The 18,298-nt window shown below is 41.4% G+C and overlaps 1 protein-coding gene across 1 annotated transcript in view; it reads right to left on the bottom strand.

Annotated features, from left to right (window-relative positions):
- The window catches only part of RYR3 (ryanodine receptor 3), a 1,291,138-nt gene that overhangs the window by 503,712 nt on the left and 769,128 nt on the right, over positions 1-18,298 (bottom strand). The window contains 1 exon segment of the mRNA XM_029600192.1: positions 13,865-13,980. Within this exon segment, the coding sequence (XP_029456052.1) occupies positions 13,865-13,980 (116 nt within the window).

The raw sequence follows: 18,298 nt of genomic DNA, 5'->3' as shown, positions 1-18,298 counted from the left end.
CCAGAGCCTGTTTTCACTCCATGAGCAGATGCTCATAAAGGTAAACAATTTTGCTTTAACAAATTTCTGGCTCCCTATTGTATGTAGACGAACAACCTCAGCTGGATCCTTGCAGAATTCTGATATATATTTGAATACTTAGCATATCCTCTTCATCATCACTATTAAACATTCTTAGTCTCTCCAGTTGTGGGGAAGCAGATTGTGAGGAACTGTAAAAGGACCTTGTGAGACTAGGATACTGGACATCAGAAAGACAGATGAAATTTAAATGTGGAAAGGAATACAAGTGAGGTAATAAAATTTGCAGATGATACAACATTGTTCAGAATAGTTAAATCACAAGCAGATTATGATAACTTGCAGGAAGACCTTGTGAAGCTGAAAGATGGGGGTTTCCAAACAGTGGATGAAATTTAATGTGGACAAGTGCAAGGTAATGCATATAGAGAAAAATAACCCGTGCTGTAGTTACTAGGGATGTGAATCGTGTGCCCGATCGTCTTAACGATCGAAATCGTCTGGCAGGAGAAGAAAATCGTGTTTGGCACGATTTTTTAGTTAAAAAAATCGTTTTTTCCCATTAGTGCGAACTAACGGGAGTTAGTGCGCACTAACCATTGTCAGTGCGCACTAACAGAAAATGATACAATTTGACACTTTTCAGGTCAGTTAAGGTCAGTTTAGGAATGAATATGTATTCCTATTAGCTGCCCTCTTATTTATTCATGTTACCAAGGTTCCCACTGACAATATATGGGGGAATGGGAAATGGAAACAGTTGGTAGCTTGACAAAAAAAGTAATGTGATCAGTCAATGTGACTAGAACTTGTGCCCTAGCCCTGATACTGGGAGTGTTGTGATCTTCTTGCACGCAGTGCCCTATCCCTGATACCAGGGGTGTTGTGATCTTCCTGCATGCAGTGCCCTATCCCTAATACCAGGAGTGTTGTGATCTTCCTGCACACAGTGCCCTATCCCTGATACCGGGAGTGTTGTGATCTTCCTGCATGCAGTGCTGTATCCCTGATACTGGGAGTGTTGTGATCTTCCTGCACGCAGTGCCCTATCCCTGATACCAGGGGTGTTGTGATCTTTCTGCATGCAGTGCCCTATCCCTAATACCAGGAGTGTTGTGATCTTCCTGCACACAGTGCCCTATCCCTGATACTGGGATTGTTGTGAGCTTCCTGCACACAGTGCCCTATCCTTGATACCAGGGGTGTTGTGATCTTCCTGCACGCAGTGCTCTATCCCTGATACCGGGAGTGTTGTGATCTTCCTGCATGCAGTGCCGTATCCCTGCTCAGTGCAGTAACGTATCCCTGATACTGGGAATGTTGTGATCTTCTTGCACGCAGTGCCCTATCCCTGATACCAGGGGTGTTGTGATCTTCCTGCATGCAGTGCCCTATCCCTAATACCAGGAGTGTTGTGATCTTCCTGCACACAGTGCCCTATCCCTGATACCGGGAGTGTTGTGATCTTCCTGCACACAGTGCCCTAAACCTGATACTGGGAGTGTTTTGATCTTCCTGCATGCAGTGCCCTAACCCTGATACCGGGAGTGTTGTGATTTTCCTGCATGCAGTGCCGTATCCCTGATACCGGGAGTGTTGTGATCTTCCTGCACGCAGTGCCCTATCCCTGATACCAGGGGTGTTGTGATCTTCCTGCATGCAGTGCCCTATCCCTAATACCAGGAGTGTTGTGATCTTCCTGCACAGTGCCCTATCCCTGATACTGGGAGTGTTGTGATCTTCCTGCACACAGTGCCCTATCCCTGATACCAGGAGTGTTGTGATCTTCCTGCACTCAGTGCCATATCCCTGATACTGGGAGTGTTGTGATCTTCCTGCACAAAGTGCCCTAACTCTGATACCGGGAGTGTTGTGATCTTCCTGCACTCAGTGCCATATCCCTGATACTGGGAGTGTTGTGATCTTCCTGCACACAGTGCCCTAACCCTGATACCGGGAGTGCTGTGATCTTCCTGCATGCAGTGCCCTATCCCTAATACCAGGAGTGTTGTGATCTTCCTGCATGCAGTGCCCTATCCGTAATACCAGGAGTGTTGTGATCTTCCTGCACCCAGTGCCCTATCCCTGATACAGGGAGTGTTGTGATCTTCCTGCATGCAGTGCCGTATCCCTGATACTGGGAGTATTGTGATCTTCCTGCACGCAGTGCCCTATCCCTGATACCAGGGGTGTTGTGATCTTCCTGCATGCAGTACCCTATCCCTAATACCAGGAGTGTTGTGATCTTCCTGCACACAGTGCCCTATCCCTGATACTGGGATTGTTGTGAGCTTCCTGCACACAGTGCCCTATCCTTGATACCAGGGGTGTTGTGATCTTCCTGCATGCAGTGCTCTATCCCTGATACCGGGAGTGTTGTGATCTTCCTGCATGCAGTGCCCTATCCCTGACACCGGGAGTGCTGTGATCTTCCTGCACACAGTGCCCTAACCCTGATACTGGGAGTGTTGTGATCTTCCTGCATGCAGTGCCCTATCCCTAATACCAGGAGTGTTGTGATCTTCCTGCACACAGTGCCCTATCCCTGATACCGGGAGTGTTGTGATCTTCCTGCATGCAGTGCTGTATCCCTGATACTGGGAGTGTTGTGATCTTCCTGCACGCAGTGCCCTATCCCTGATACCAGGGGTGTTGTGATCTTTCTGCATGCAGTGCCCTATCCCTAATACCAGGAGTGTTGTGATCTTCCTGCACACAGTGCCCTATCCCTGATACTGGGATTGTTGTGAGCTTCCTGCACACAGTGCCCTATCCTTGATACCAGGGGTGTTGTGATCTTCCTGCACGCAGTGCTCTATCCCTGATACCGGGAGTGTTGTGATCTTCCTGCATGCAGTGCCGTATCCCTGCTCAGTGCAGGAAGATCACAACACCCCCGGTATCAGGTTAGTGCGTACTAACCCGATTAACGATTTTTTAACGATAAATCGTTAGAATTCCTATTGTATCATGTTCTTTAACGATTTAAGACAATTTTAAAATTATCGGACGATAATGTTAATCGTTGAAAAACGATTCACATCCCTAATGTCATAGTGTCGGCGCTACCTTTGCCCTGTCATATGGTAAGGGCAAAGGGCCACCGGCGCCATTTCTATTAACGCAGCCGTGGCCCAAGAGTGGGAGATCACGCAGGGACCCCCCCCCCCCCCACTGGACCCCAGGTAATTTAAAACATTTTGGGGGGGTTTGGGAGGGTGGGGGATTTGTTTTAAAAGGGTCGGAGTGGGTTATAGGGTTGTTTTGGTGTGCCGGTTTTCCCCCCTCCCCCGATTTACGATTTTTTAACAAAAAAAACCATGACGATCAGATTTCCCCCCCCTCCAGCCAAAATCGATCGTTAAGACGATCGATCACACGATTCACATCCCTAATGGTTATTTCCCTTGTCAAATAATACTAAAATAAGGGGACAGTCCATGAAACTAAAAACTGGCAGATTTAAAATAATTCATAAGTATTTTTTTTTCACTCAGCACACCATCAAGCTGAGGAATCTGTTTTCAGAAAACATGGTCAAGGTGACTAGTATAGCAAGGTTTAAAAGAGGTTTGGACAAGTTTAAGAAAAGTCCATAAAACATTATTAGCCAGGTAAACTAAAGAAAGCTATTGATATCCTTGGGATTAACAAGAAAGAAATCTATTTTGGGACTTGCCAAGTTCTTGTAACCTGGACTGGTCACTGTAAGAGACAAGATGCCAGGCTAGATGTACCTTGGTCTGACCCAGCATGACATTTCTTAGTTCTAACTTTGCTGTTTGCTGCAATGCTTCTTGGGTTCATAAGAACATAAGAACATAAGAAATTGCCATGCTGGGTCAGACCAAGGGTCCATCAAGCCCAGCATCCTGTTTCCAACAGAGGCCAAAACCAGATCACAAGAACCTGGCAATTACCCAAACACTAAGAAGAACCCATGCTACTGATGCAATTAATAGCAGTGGCTATTCCCTAAGTAAAATTGATTAATAGCCATTAATGGACGTCTCCTCCAAGAACTTATCCAAACCTTTTTTGAACCCAGCTACACTAGCTGTACTAACCACATCCTCTGGCAACAAATTCCAGAGCTTTATTGTGCGTTGAGTGAAAAAGAATTTTCTCCGATTAGTCTTAAATGTGCTACTTGCTAACTTCATGGAATGCCCCCTAGTCCTTCTATTATTCGAAAGTGTAATTAACCGAGTCACATCTACTCATTCAAGACCTCTCATGATCTTAAAGACCTCTATCATATCCCCCCTCAGCCGTCTCTTCTCCAAGCTGAAAAGCCCTAACCTCTTCAGCCTTTCTTCATAGGGGAGCTGTTCCATCCCCTTTATCATTTTGGTTGCCCTTCTCTGTACCTTCTTCATCACAACTATATCTTTTTGAGATACGGCGACCAGAATTGTACACAGTATTCAAGGTGCGGTCTCACCATGGAGCGATACAGAGGCATTATGACATTTTACGTTCTATTAACCATTCCCTTCCTAATAATTCTTAACATTCTATTTTCTTTTTTGACTGCTGCAGTGCACTGAGCCGAAGATTTTAAAGTATTATCCATTATGATGTCTAGATCTTTTTCCTGGGTGGTAGCTCCTAATATGGAACCTACATCGTGTAACTACAGCAAGGGTTATTTTTCCCTATATGCAACACCTTGCACTTGTCCACATTAAACTTCATCTGCCATTTGGATGCCCAATCTTCCAGTCTTGCAAGGTCCTCCTGTAATGTATCACAGTCTGCTTGTGATTTAACTACTCTGAATAATTTTGTATCAACCGCAAATTTGATAAACTCACTCGTCATATTCCTTTCCAGATCATTTATATATATATTGAAAAGCACCGTTCCAAGTACAGATCCCTGAGGCACTCCACTGTTTACCCTTTTCCACTGAGAAAATTGACCATTTAATCCTACTCTCTGTTTCCTGTCTTTTAACCAGTTTGTAATCCACGAAAGACATCGCCTCCTATCCCATGACTTTTTAGTTTTCTTAGAAGCCTCTCATGAGGGACTTTGTCAAATGCCTTCTGAAAATCCAAATACACTACATCTACCGGTTCACCTTTATCCACATGTTTATTAACCCCTTCAAAAAAATGAACCAGATTTGTTAGGCAAGACTTCCCTTGGGTAAATCCATGTTGACTGTGTCCCATTAAATCATGTCTTTCTATATGCTCTATGATTTTGATCTTGAGAATAGTTTCCACTATTTTTCCCGGCACTGAAGTCAGTCTCACTGTTCTATAGTTACCCGGATTGCCCCTGGAGCCTTTTTTAAATATTGGGGTTACATTGGCCACCCTCCCATCTTCAGGTACAATGGATGATTTCAATGATAGGTTACAAATTTTAACTAATATTTATTTTATTTATTTATTTATTTTTATTTATTTAACAATAAATATTTAAATATTTAAAAAATAGATCAGAAATTGCATTTTTGGGTTCCTTCAGAACCCTAGGATGCATACCATCCGGTCCAGGTGATTTGCTATCTTTAGTTTGTCAATCTGGCCTACTACATCTTCCAGGTTCACAGTGATTTTGTTCAGTTCGTCTGACTCATCACCCCTGAAAACCATCTCATAGCATTCATCATGGTACAGAATTTTAGTGGTTGAAGTGATCTTGGAGAAAACTGGATTCTCTGAAGATACTCATATCTTTATTGGACTAACATAAAAATTATCCAGATATATTGTGCATGAGCTTTTGAGAGGAGGCGGGTCCCTTCTTCAAACTGTGAAAATGTAACAAAAGGTCATACACATCACATACTTTTCATGTTAGTTCAATAAAATGCATCACAGCTAGCAAAGAACCCAGGGTCAATGCAGATTTAGTAAAATGCAATGATAAACAACACTGATGGATAGTTTTTATCAATTTTTTGAGTAGTTTATTGAGAAGGGTGGATGTCATCCTTCTTCAGAAAGAGTTAATAGTATGGAGGTTGGAAACTACAGGCCTTTTAGCCTTATCTTGATGGTGAGTAAATTAAGGGAGACTCTATTCAAGGAAAGGATAGTGACGTATCTTTTTTTTAAATAAAACTTTATTAATATAGAAAACAAAACTGACATATATTAACCATGGATTGCAACAATTTCCCTTTTTATTCCCACAGTAATCATCAACTTCAATCACCAGAAGGAAGGCAGCACCTGAGCAGAGCCCAGCTAATAATATTGTACATATTATAAAACCTACAACAGCCAAATACAATTGTATAACATACATTCAGTAGTTTTATTAAATTGAATTCTAAGATGAGTAGTGTAGGGCAAACTCTTAATATAAGGATTCCAAATTCCACAAACTGTTTCTTGAAATTTGGGCATCTTTAGATTAGCTATACAAAAGTCCAGGAATAGTGCATCCAGAAATTTAGCCCTCCATATTACCATATCTGAAGGGTCTTTACCTAACCATTTTATCAAAATACATCTTTTAGCAATTAAAGATACTTTCATCAGAAAAGTTTATGAAATCTTCCTATAAATGTCCTATCTGAAATGTGACCTTAACTATAAAAGGGACGGACCCAAAAAACAAAGCGGTAGCCGATCCAGTGAGCTGTGTAACAGTGACGACAATAGGAATCGGATGATGAAAACAAGCCCTTTATTAAAATGCCCGACTCTGGCTGAGTTTCACTCCCTTGCACAGAGCTGCCTCAGGGGCAACTAAAAATGGACATACAAATAATTAAAACACATACATATAAAAATAAATTACATGTATATAAAACTGACAATGATCATACATTCACTCAAAATATGTGTCATAAAACAATCATGTTTCAGGAGACATAAGACCAAAATAACTACATATATATGTGTATAAGAATATGTATGTATACTTATGGATGCAATAAATTAAATGACAAAATAAATATATGGCAGACATAAAATTAATACAAAACTGAATAGCAAAGTTATGCAAAGAGATTGGAGGTGGTGACTTTGTGTCATGGATAGTATGAAAGTATATAAACAATGGAGTCAATATTGCTTGTAAATCAAATTGTAAATCTCAATAATAAAATATGTAATGCTTACTTCACTTAACCAGGACTTGATTTGGTCAATGTGGAAGATATCGCATTGATTATACCTAGTAATTAAACAAAAATAACCAAGTGAAATAAATGAAATACAAAACAAAAAAGAAAAAGAAAAAAGAAAAATGAAAAAATAAATTGAAAAAATATTAATCGAAATGAGGGGAATCAAAAATAAAAAAATAAAAAGGGGATGGAGAAAAATGAAAAATAACTGATGAAGATGGCAAGTAAATGAGGATTGTATATAGAAAACTTAAAAGGGTCTACCTTCAGCGCAGATGAATTCACACTCAAACTAATAGACTTTCTCTTATCACCATAGCATTGCTACGTGATACCAGCATTGGAGTCAAAAAGCGTTCTGTACATAACAACTATATTAAACAAGAAAAATAATAATGTTATTTGTGCATGTACAGCGCACTTGGACTGTTCAAATCAATGCTCTGCTATTGAATACGCCAATATGTGTAATGTCACTCATAAACTCACAGTGACTAGCATAACATAAATTATCACAAAGAACGGCTTATTTCTATTTCCTAACTGTTAACTGTGGTTGCAGGTACCGCTCAATTTAAAACTACCAACTCGCTATGAACTCAATACTTGCAGAACTATATAAATAACTTAAGAATTCGTACTATAAACAGAGCCGGCTAATTTACTAACTGCCAAAGCAAACCAACAGTATAGGTCCTTAAAAAAAAAATACAATTTAGGAGCTAACTGGTTGTAATGTACAGGAGCGGTACTTACATTCAAACAGACGAGCCGTCTTTCAGCTAGTCAAGAAAAAAGACGCCGCAAATAGCGTTATTTATACAGGCTCTCGCGATATCCGAGGCAATTTTCGTGCCAAAATCATAAGAATCAAACCACTCTTGAACAATAAATTTTGATCACTAATGTATGCTATACCACCGGTCTAAAAATCAACTAATATTTGTGAGTGCTGATCAAAATCATGATATTTGCTGTATTTTTAGTTCAAAGATACAATTAAAACATACAGAATAAAATCAAATAACTGCACAACTATGAATGAACCTCCGTTGGTGACCCTTTAAAAGCTTCTATTTAATCACAATGTGTGTTATAACATAATTTAAGAGTATGTACCTTAAAAATAACTCTATATAAAAAAATGAATAAATAAATAATGTAATTTAATATAAACTAGTCACCAATGTATGATGACCACCCGGAGAATCAAAAGATCAAGATTGTAAAAAAATAGAAAATAAAAAATAAAAAAAAAAAAATAATTGAATAAAAAATCAAGATAAAACCATTTGTGAAATAAATAAACATATACATAATGTTGTTAATAACCATATTGACTCCTGAATAATACATTAAAAAAGATTAAAAAAGATTAGAAAACAATGACACAAAGTTTTTACAGATACACTCCCAAATCTAATTCACTATTAAGACCTAATGGTGTCATCGTGTTGAATTCATAAATGAATTATTGTTCATTCCTAAGGAGTGCACTATTAAAATCACCACCTCTCCAGTTGGCACTCATTTTTTGTATCACACAAAACTTAAAATCAGTGAATTTGTGACCTGTGTCGCTGCAGTGTGCTACCATAGGTTTACCTTCTTTTAGTCTGTTGATTGCGCTCTTATGTTCAATAATCCTACGATTGAACTGTCTGATGGTTTTGCCTATATACCATTTATTGCAGGGACATATGGCCACGTATATAACGCCTGAGCTTTTGCAATTGCTCAAATGATTGAGCTTGAAGATTCTATCTGTGTTTGGAATTTTTAAACTCTGTGTTCTGAGATTTACAGTACAAACGCTACAATCACCGCACGGGCTGTGCCCTACTGCTCTCTTAATCTCAGTCTTTGGCAAAGGTAAAACTGAAGGCGCCAGGAATTCTTTTGAGTTTCTTTCTCGTTTATTAGCCACCATTATTTGTCTATCTTGAAAAACGGGGAGAACTTGTAATATGTGCCAGTGTTTTCTGATAACTTGTGTGATACTGTGTAATAAGCCAGTGAAAGTGAGTGGACATATGACCTTGTCCATTTTTTCTTTTGTCACATGTCTATTACGGGGTTGTAACAAGGCAGTGCGCTGCTGTTGATCTGCTCTCGCAAAACATTCATTTACGCAGTTTTCAGGATAACCTCTCTCTAGAAATCGTTGTTTCATCTGCCCTGATCTCATCCTAAATGTTGGAGTATCTGTGCATAAGCATTTCAATCGCAAGAATTGGCTATAAGGCAGATTGCGTATGAGTGACTTATTGTGACAGCTCTCATACAATAAAAATTTATTTCTGTCAGTGGGTTTGTAATAGATATCTGTTTCAAAACCTCTATGTGTTCTTTTGATGAGTATATCAAGAAAAGGTATCTCTTTTGAATTAAATTGCATTTTGAAATTCAGATTTGAATCTAGTCAGCAATCCATGATTTGATGATCTTAATTTTCTGGTGGGGGTGTAGACTTTTAAGATGGCTGCAATCGTTGGCTAGGGCCTATCATTCAAAAGAGTATGGATGGTGATGACAAGTTTATATTGAACATGGTATACAACTGGCAACCAATGGAGTGTTTGCAAAACAGGAGTAATATGCTCACATACAGAGGTACCTGTTAATAAATGGGCTGCAAAATTCTGTATGATTGTAATGGATGAGCTATATAAACAGGAAGACTAATAAAGAGGGAAATACAGTAATCAAGGCTGGAGAAAAGGAGAGATTGAAGAACTGTCCGGAAGTCATGGGGTTCTGATAATGGTTTCAAGACGACGTCGCCCGTATGACATAGTGAGGGCAAAGGTAGCGCCGGCGCCATTTTGAATATTGGCAATACGGCCCGCGTGCAGGAGGTCGCTCCCGGACCCCCGCTGGACTTTTGGCAAGTCTTGTGGGTGTCAGGAGGCTCCCCCAAGCTGGCCAAAAGTCCCTGGGGGTCCAGCGGGGGTCCGGGAGCGATCTCCTGCACTCGTGACGTCGGGTGACAGGAACCAAAATGGTGCCGGCACTACCTTTGCCCTGTCATATGATAAGGGCAAAGGGCCACCGGCGCCATTTCTTTTAACGCAGCCGTGGCCCGAGAGCGGGAGATTGCGCCGGGTCCCCCCCCCCCCACTGGACCCCAGGTAATTTAAAACATTTGGGGGGGGGGGGGGTTCGGGAGGGTGGGGGATTTGTTTTAAAGGGTCGGGGTGGGTTTTAGGGTTGTTTTGGTGTGCTGGTTTTCCCGCCCTCCCCCTCCCCCGATTTATGATTTTTTTGATGATAAATCGGGGGAATTGCTATTGTATCGCAGCTCTAACGATTTTTGACGATTGTTTTAAATTGTCAAAAAACGATTCACATCCCTAATGTTAGCCACCTTGCCCCATCATCTGGCAAGAGATTCCACAACTGATTGTGCATTCCAAGAAAAAAGCACTTTCTCAAATTTGTTTTAAATCTGTTAGCTGTTATTTTAATGGAATGTTGTTTCAATATTGATTGAAAGAGAAAATAATCATCCTTTATTTACCTGTACTACCCAACTCATAATTTTATAATCTTCTATCATGTCCTTTTTCAGCCGTCTCTTTTCCAAGCTGAGGAGCCCTAACCTGTGTAGCCTCTCATCATAGGGAAGCCATTCCATTACCTTTATCATTTTTGTTGCCGTCCTCATCTACTTTTCTAGTTCTGCTACCTATGGGATGATCAGAACAGTAAACATTATTCAATGTGTGGTCAAAATATGGATATAGAGGCTAAATTATATTTTCTATTTATTCTCCATTCCTCTTTGGATCATTCCTAACATTTTATTTCCTTTTTTGGATTGCTGCTGAAAACTGAGCTGAGGATTTCACTGTATTGTCTACAAGGACTCTTAGATCCCTTTCCTGGGTGGTGATAACCAATGTGGAACCCAGCACTGTGTACTTGTAGGGATTATTTTTTGCTATGTACACTGTTCCCTCTAAGTTGTGCGCATACAAGTCATGAACTCAGTGCACATGACAAAACATAGAGCGCACAAGAAATCACAATATTATTTTCATTATTTTGGCCTGTAGCACACAAATGTGAACTCAGCTTACAAAAAGTTGCATAAAAGAAAATCTTTTGTGCACATGTTTTGTTCAAACATCAGAGGGAACATATGTGGGTTACTTTGCACTTTTCCATATTACATTTAATCTGTTATTCAGATATCCAGTCTCCTAATTTTTCAAGATCCTTCTGCAGTTTCTCGCAATCTGCTGCTGTTTTAACAATTTTGAACAATTTTGTACCATTTGCAATTTTGATCACCTCACTCATCGCTCCCTATTCCAGATCATTTAAGAATATATTAAACAGCACAGATCCCAGTTCTAATTCCAGTGGTACTCCACTAATGCAAGATAAGCAGAGGATCATATTTGTTTTGTGTTGCGCTTCCCAGCTGCGTCCGCTCTGCGGTCGGTCCTGCTCATCTGGTCAGACCATCCATCAACTCTGCCCTGAGTCCCTGTGCTGCTCGGCCGCGGCATCCACGGGCATCCCCGGCTCCTTCGCGGCCTTCCTCATCGCAACTGTCCTCACGTCAGGGCTTGGTGTCGTCCTCGGCGTTGGCCCTGCCCCCTAGCGCGCACACACGGAGCTCTCCTCATGTTAAAGGGCCAAGCATGGGAAAACCTTGGGCGGCGCCCGAGTCTGACATCACTTGAGCAGGGTATTTAAACAGCAGCTCTAGCCCTAGCTCATTGCCTTGGCAATCAGGTTGTACACTCCAGTGTGTCTAGTTTGCCTTCCAGCGTTTCCTGTTCCAATGTCTCTTGTTCCAGTGTCTCCTGTTCCAGCGTCTCCTGTGTCTCCTGTTTCAGTGTCTCCTGTTCCAGCATCTCCTGTGTCTCCTGTTCCAGCGTCTCCTGTTCCTTCGTCTCTCCATCCTTGGTAGTACCCTCCGGACTGATCTCAAGGTACTGACCAATTGCTTGCTCCTGACTATTCTTGATTGCTGCCTGGACCTCACCTCTGCCTGAACACCGACTACTCATGACCACTGCCTGGAATCGACCTCTAACTGGACACTGACTACTTCCGGATTGACTACAGGTACTGACCCCTGCTTCGGCTGACCATTCTGATCTTCTACTCTGGCCTTGATTCCCGCTATCCATTCGGACTCTCTGTTCTGGCCTCCTATGATTGCACCCTTGTTCGTGGTGGGCACTCCTCTACACTTCCTCTCCAGGAGATCCTGCGAGGCCCACCTAAGACCAGGCGGCTCGGGTAACCAAGGGCTTAACCTGAGGGAACCCCGGGTTGCTACTGGTGAAGCTCCAGTTAGCCTCTGTCTCCTCTTGTGCTCTGCTTCCTGGTGGCAGGTGCTCTCCGGGTCCGACCGGAGGGCCGTACCAATCCTGCACCAAGCCAAGGGTCCACTTCCAGTGCAACATTTTGCTGCTGTCAATGTTATTTTATGAATGTTTTAAAATTGTTTTCTGTATAGAAATATGGATATAGCAGAATACAAAAGTACAAATAAATGACCTTTCTCCATTTGGAAAACCAACCATTTAGTCTTACCATCTGTTTTCTGTCTTTTAACCAGTTACCAATCAATACTAGGACACTGCTTCATTCCCATGACTTTTTAATTTCCTGAGGAGACTCTCATGGGAGATTTTATCAAATGCTATCAATGGCTCACTTTTATTTGCATTTTATTTATACCTGCAAATTAATCCAATAAATTTGTAAGGCAAGACTTCCATTTGTTAAAACCATGCTGACTCTTCCCTATTAAGCCATGTCTGTCTATATGTTCAGTAATTTTGTTTTTAAGTATAGTTTGTACCATTCTTCCCAGCACTGATGTCTGGATCAACCTTGAAGCCCTTTATAAAGATCAGCGATATGTTGGCCACCCACTGGTCTTCAGGTATTATGACTGTTTTAAAAGTAGGTTATAGATTACTAGCAACAAGTTTTCAATTTCTTGCACACAGGCTCAAAAAAACTAATTTCAGACATAATTCTCCCACACCAGATGGGTTTTAGTGCAGATAAATAGTCTGCAGATCATATTTGGAAAGTTTCATATTTGATATGGGAGTTGAATCTAGTGGAAGAGGAATAAGGACTAGGCTGTCACAAGTGGCTTACATAGTGGCGATAAGCTGCTGCTGCTAAATTTGTGATGGTTAGAATTTGGAGGGTTCCAATAATTCCAGTCAACAACAACTGAACTCATGATATATGAAAAAATGACCAGTGCTCTAAAGGAGAAATATGATGTTTTTATTTGATCCTTTTATGGATATGTTATAAACATAATAAGTACAAAGCAATAGGATCTTGGCCAAATCACAGACCAATTAAAAAGGAGTATTCCTGGCTGGTTGGCTGAATTATCAGGAAGGCTGCTTACCACATAAAAAGGTTGCTAGCAGTAATTTGTTATGGGTTAGACAATTGCTTGATTTTGATTGTAACTATTACTATCCTTAACATAAGGCATGGGGGTAACTTGCATGGAGCGGCAGTTACTGCCATAAGAAACTTACTGAGCAGACAGGATGGACCATTTGGTCTTTTTCTGCCATCAATAATATGTTATTATGTTATATCTTTGCAATTAATAGTATTGCTTATTGCTAAGTAATAAGGAAAATGTATGATGTCCAAGAGATACTGTATATAAAGATGTGCACTTTGATATATATGTTTAAAATGTTAGCAAAGAAAACATGAAAAAAGAATGGAAAGTGAACTTACCCAAATGTGCAATAAATTCTTGTGCACAGTCCACATACTGCAACACTTTTTTCAGGAACTTAAAGGCAAACCTCTTCTCCATGGAGGAGGTATCAATCTCCACAGCCTTCAGGCCCCTGTAGTGATGAAGAAGAGAATGAATTTGAAACAGATGGAGACTGTGACAGTATGTGCAGTGCAGGAAGCTGCTACTGTCTGTCCTGTCTCCACAGGTGTTTTCCTGTTTGTATATTGTTGTTCTGCTTTCACAGTGTCCTCCTTCCACAGTGACCTATCTGTTTCTGTTTGCTAATGCTGGTGTTCATGCTTTTACTCTGTGTAAAGTTTCTTTGTTAACTGAGGGTAGATATTCCAAAGTTAGCCATTTATGTAAATTAGCTGGATAGACATAGCTAGCTAACTTACAGGCCGGTACAATAAAGCACACTCAGCTGAGTGCACTCTTTAACACGCATGCTGATGAGGCTATTAGCTATTCACCCCAAATACAAAAAAAAAAAAAATGTGCGCCCGATCTGCACATTTGTACACTCAGAAATTAATGCCAGCCCATAGCAAGTGTTAATTTCTGAGCGGCCCAAAAAATGTACAGAAAAGCAGAAAAAATATAACTTTTCTGTACATCCTCTGACTTAATATCGTGGCAATATTAAGTCAGAGGAACCAAAAGGTTAAAAAAAAAGTTTAAAATAAAGTGCCGGCAGTCAGGTTAGGAAAAGGGACGCTCAATCAATGAGCTTTCATTTTCCTAACCCGCTGACAGCCACCTCTCTTGAGCTGCCAAGGAGGCTAGGGGCACACAATTGTCCCTAGCACCTTCTTTTAGCGTGACCCCTCATTTAAGTATTGTATCATGCGCCCAGGAGAGGTGGCTGGGCGCACATTAGGAAAGCAGGTGCTCAACACTGAGTACCCATTTTCCGCGCGACTTTAATGTATCGGCCTGTCTGATACGATATTCAGCATCAATGTATGCTGATGATTATCCCCAGAAAAATCACTACTTAAGTGGATAAGTCTTATCTAATTCAATCGTGCTATTGAGCAGATTTAACTTACCTGGATAAGTTATCCACCTAATGCTGAATATCGCTACTTTGCCAGATAACTTATCTGGCTAAGTAGCACTGCCTTGATCTGCCCACTGTCTGCCCACAATTTATCCAGCTATTCAGATAGCTATATAGTAGCCACTGAATATAACCGGATATAACTGCAGCCTCTAGATAGCCAGATAAATCCTACCTATCTGCATATCTAGCACTAAACACGTTTTGAATATTGGCCTCTCTTATGCTGCAAATTGATGGTCAGTCTGCATATTCACTGCTTCTGTTGGATTCACTTCAGTGTAGCTGGCTCAAAAGGGTTAACCTCTGACTTGAAAGCAGGAAAACCTGGGAGTTTTCCTCTGTGTTTACTCAGCTCTGTTCAGTCTGTGTGCTTCAGCTGCTGATCTGGCCTAGTCCTGCAGAAGAAAATTTTGCTTTTACCTGTCTTTATTACTGTTATCTCCAGTTTATTTACAGTAAGACTCTGTTTACATGTTCACTTATTAATAAAGATTGGAGTTGAAAAAGCAGCCTCATCTGTCTGTGAAATAAAGACTGAGTTAAGCTATCTGTTTAAACTTGCACATAGAAAACGCGCAGTGAAGAAAGAATATTGTACCCCTCGTTAGACAAAAAAGTAAGTGGCAGCACACACTGAAGACTATAAAAACTACTATAGTAAAAAAATAAATGTATTTATTCTAAATCAGGTTAAAAAAAACATATTTCTTACAAGTAAAGCAAGCAGGTGCAAAAGGTACGATAAGACTTTGGGGGGGGGGGGGTAGAGTAGGGCTGGGGGGGGGGGGGGGAAGTTAGGGGAAGGGTTGGGAAACTTAGGTTAGGGGGAATGGAAGTTCCCTCACAGGCCACTCCGATTTTGGAGTGACCTGGGAGGGGACGGGGGAAGGCAGCGCGGCTCGGCACGCACAAGGTGCACAATTGTGCACCCCCCTTGTACATGCTGACCCTTGATTTTATAACATGCACACACCTGCGTGCACATGTTATAAAATCGGGCGTACATGTGTTCACACTGAGTAGCACACGCACATGTACGCCCGCGCGCACCTTTTAAAATCTACCCCACAATGTTTATCAATCAGTGATATTGCATTTGACCCTAGACTGATTGAAGCTTAGGCAACAAGTGAGAAAGCAGGAACAAGCAGAAAGCAAGATCAATCAAGGTCAAATACTTATTTTTAAAACTGCCTAACCTAGCTGGCATCTGCATGAACTGACAGTGACTTCCTCTTTCTTTTCAAGGTCAAACTGAAAGGAATTTTGAGATAGGCACATTTTATTTCTCTTCTCTCTGGCAACTTGGTGGGAGAGCTGAAGAAAAGTTGAGAAAAGATAAAAGATTGAGACGACTGGGACTAGGAGAAGCAAAAAGTGAAGTAGGCTCTAGTGCTGCAGTTTCTTCTACAGGTATACATTTTGTCACTGCACTGTGCATCTGTTTTGCAGTAACTTTTGCACTGTGCAAAGTACAAAAGGAAAACTTAGTGTGAGCACTGTGAGCTCTCTGTAGTGAAAGTCAGTGTATTATTACTGACACAGACTGAAAATGTTAAACTACAGATACAGAAGAGCACTGCAATGTGTGTGTGTAAGGACAAGGGAACCAGCAAATGAACCAAGTTTGAATTTCTGCTTCTTTGAGTCATATGTTAGAATAGGAAAATGTTAAACTCTGTGTATGTGGTGGTGTGCTGTTTTTCCCTAAACTCTGTCTTTATTTGTGAGAAAAAAAACCACAGTATTACCTCTACTACCAGGTAAAGGCAGTGTATATGAGAACAGTGAAAAAAGCAGCACACATATGTAACCCCACCCCAGTGTGGGTGGGCCATAAAAGTATTTGTAAGTTCTTTGGGGAAGGAAACCTGACTAGCTCTCTTCTGTGCCACTTTCCCAAGGTGTGGATCCTTTGGCTCGTTCCTGGACCTGCTTGTTTCTGTTCTTGCTTGTTTTGTTGGCCTTGTCTGTCTTGGACTGGCTACCTGGATACTGACCTTAGCCTGACCCTTGACATTCTGCTGTCTGCTGCCTGCCTCAACCTCTGGCCTGTTACCTGTTCTGCTGTCTGCTGCTTGACATGACCCTTGCTCAGATTGGATTCTCACTCAGCATAGCTCTAGGGATCCACCTGATTCTTATCGGCCGCTAGAACCCAAGGGTTCAACCTGCGGGGGAGGCAGCTGGTATAGGTGAAGCTTCAGCTGGTCCCACATATGGGCTTCTCCACCAGCTACCAGTATGGGCCTATTGAACTCACTCACTAGGTGGAAGCAACCACACCTCAGCCATAAGGGTCCACTTCCTTTGACAGTGTAACAAGCAATTAGATAGTCCTTCATGACTTGGCTCTAGAAGGCGAAATAAATGTGGCTACCCATTAATACATCATAATTGGCAACACAAGGATGCTAGGAGGAGTCTTATTTCCACAAGAGCCACCCTAGATGAGATGATCCCCATATTCAATATCCTCTAGAATAAGTTAGAGTGTTCTCAGAAAGAAGAGGGACTGATAGGAGAAGAGATGCTGTTCTTGGACTCCTTTTAACAGCAGATGCAAGATAGGCTGAAACCCCTCACACAGGATACTTACAGTACATGCTAGTCACACTGTGTGACCCACAGGTGAAAGGGAATATTGCCCTCGAGATTGACTTTATAATTTAGTGGAAGGAGACATTGTTGTGCAAGGTGCCCTTCCCCCATGGCAGAATGTTCTTGCTTGAAACAGGCCATAGTTACAGCAGTTGGCAGAAGATTAGATCATCCTTCCTCCCAAAGGAGACACCAGCACAAATTATATTCACATGCTATCTGACAGAGACCATAGAGGATGAGACCACTGATCTGTAGGCATATCTGTGCACACAAGACTGTTTTCAGACCAGACCTTGCCAATATGGCCCAACATTTCCTGTCCTGTCTACCAATGGCAGGAGACATCTTGAGTGTACATCATTCATGGCTAGTAGCAGAGATGGTGGAAAATTTGCTGTTTCTTAAATTAAACCTCCCTCTGTTCGGTTTCCTGGAATTTCCAAGCACACAGCAGGAGGACTGGGTGTACAGCTGTAGAGAACCAATGCCCATAGTACAGGTTGCTGTGTTGTTTCCCAGGTACCTCTCTTGCTGCTGCTGCTTCACTGGCCCTCATGACCTGCCTCTTTCCTAGTTTTGTGCCTTGCTTCATTGTACCACACTTGACTCCCAGCTTAATTTTCACACCCTACTTCTCTCTTGATTATATTGGAGTGTTTGAAGAAGTATATACAAGAGGCATGAAGAACAACTTAAAGGACCGGCTCCAAGTATCTGGGCCAGTCCACCTTAAGGCACACACCCAAAGAGAATCTTG

Source organism: Rhinatrema bivittatum, chromosome 4, assembly GCF_901001135.1.
Source record: "Rhinatrema bivittatum chromosome 4, aRhiBiv1.1, whole genome shotgun sequence".
Classification (NCBI taxonomy): Eukaryota; Metazoa; Chordata; class Amphibia; order Gymnophiona; family Rhinatrematidae; genus Rhinatrema; species Rhinatrema bivittatum.
This window is presented reverse-complemented; position numbering and strand designations above follow the sequence as displayed.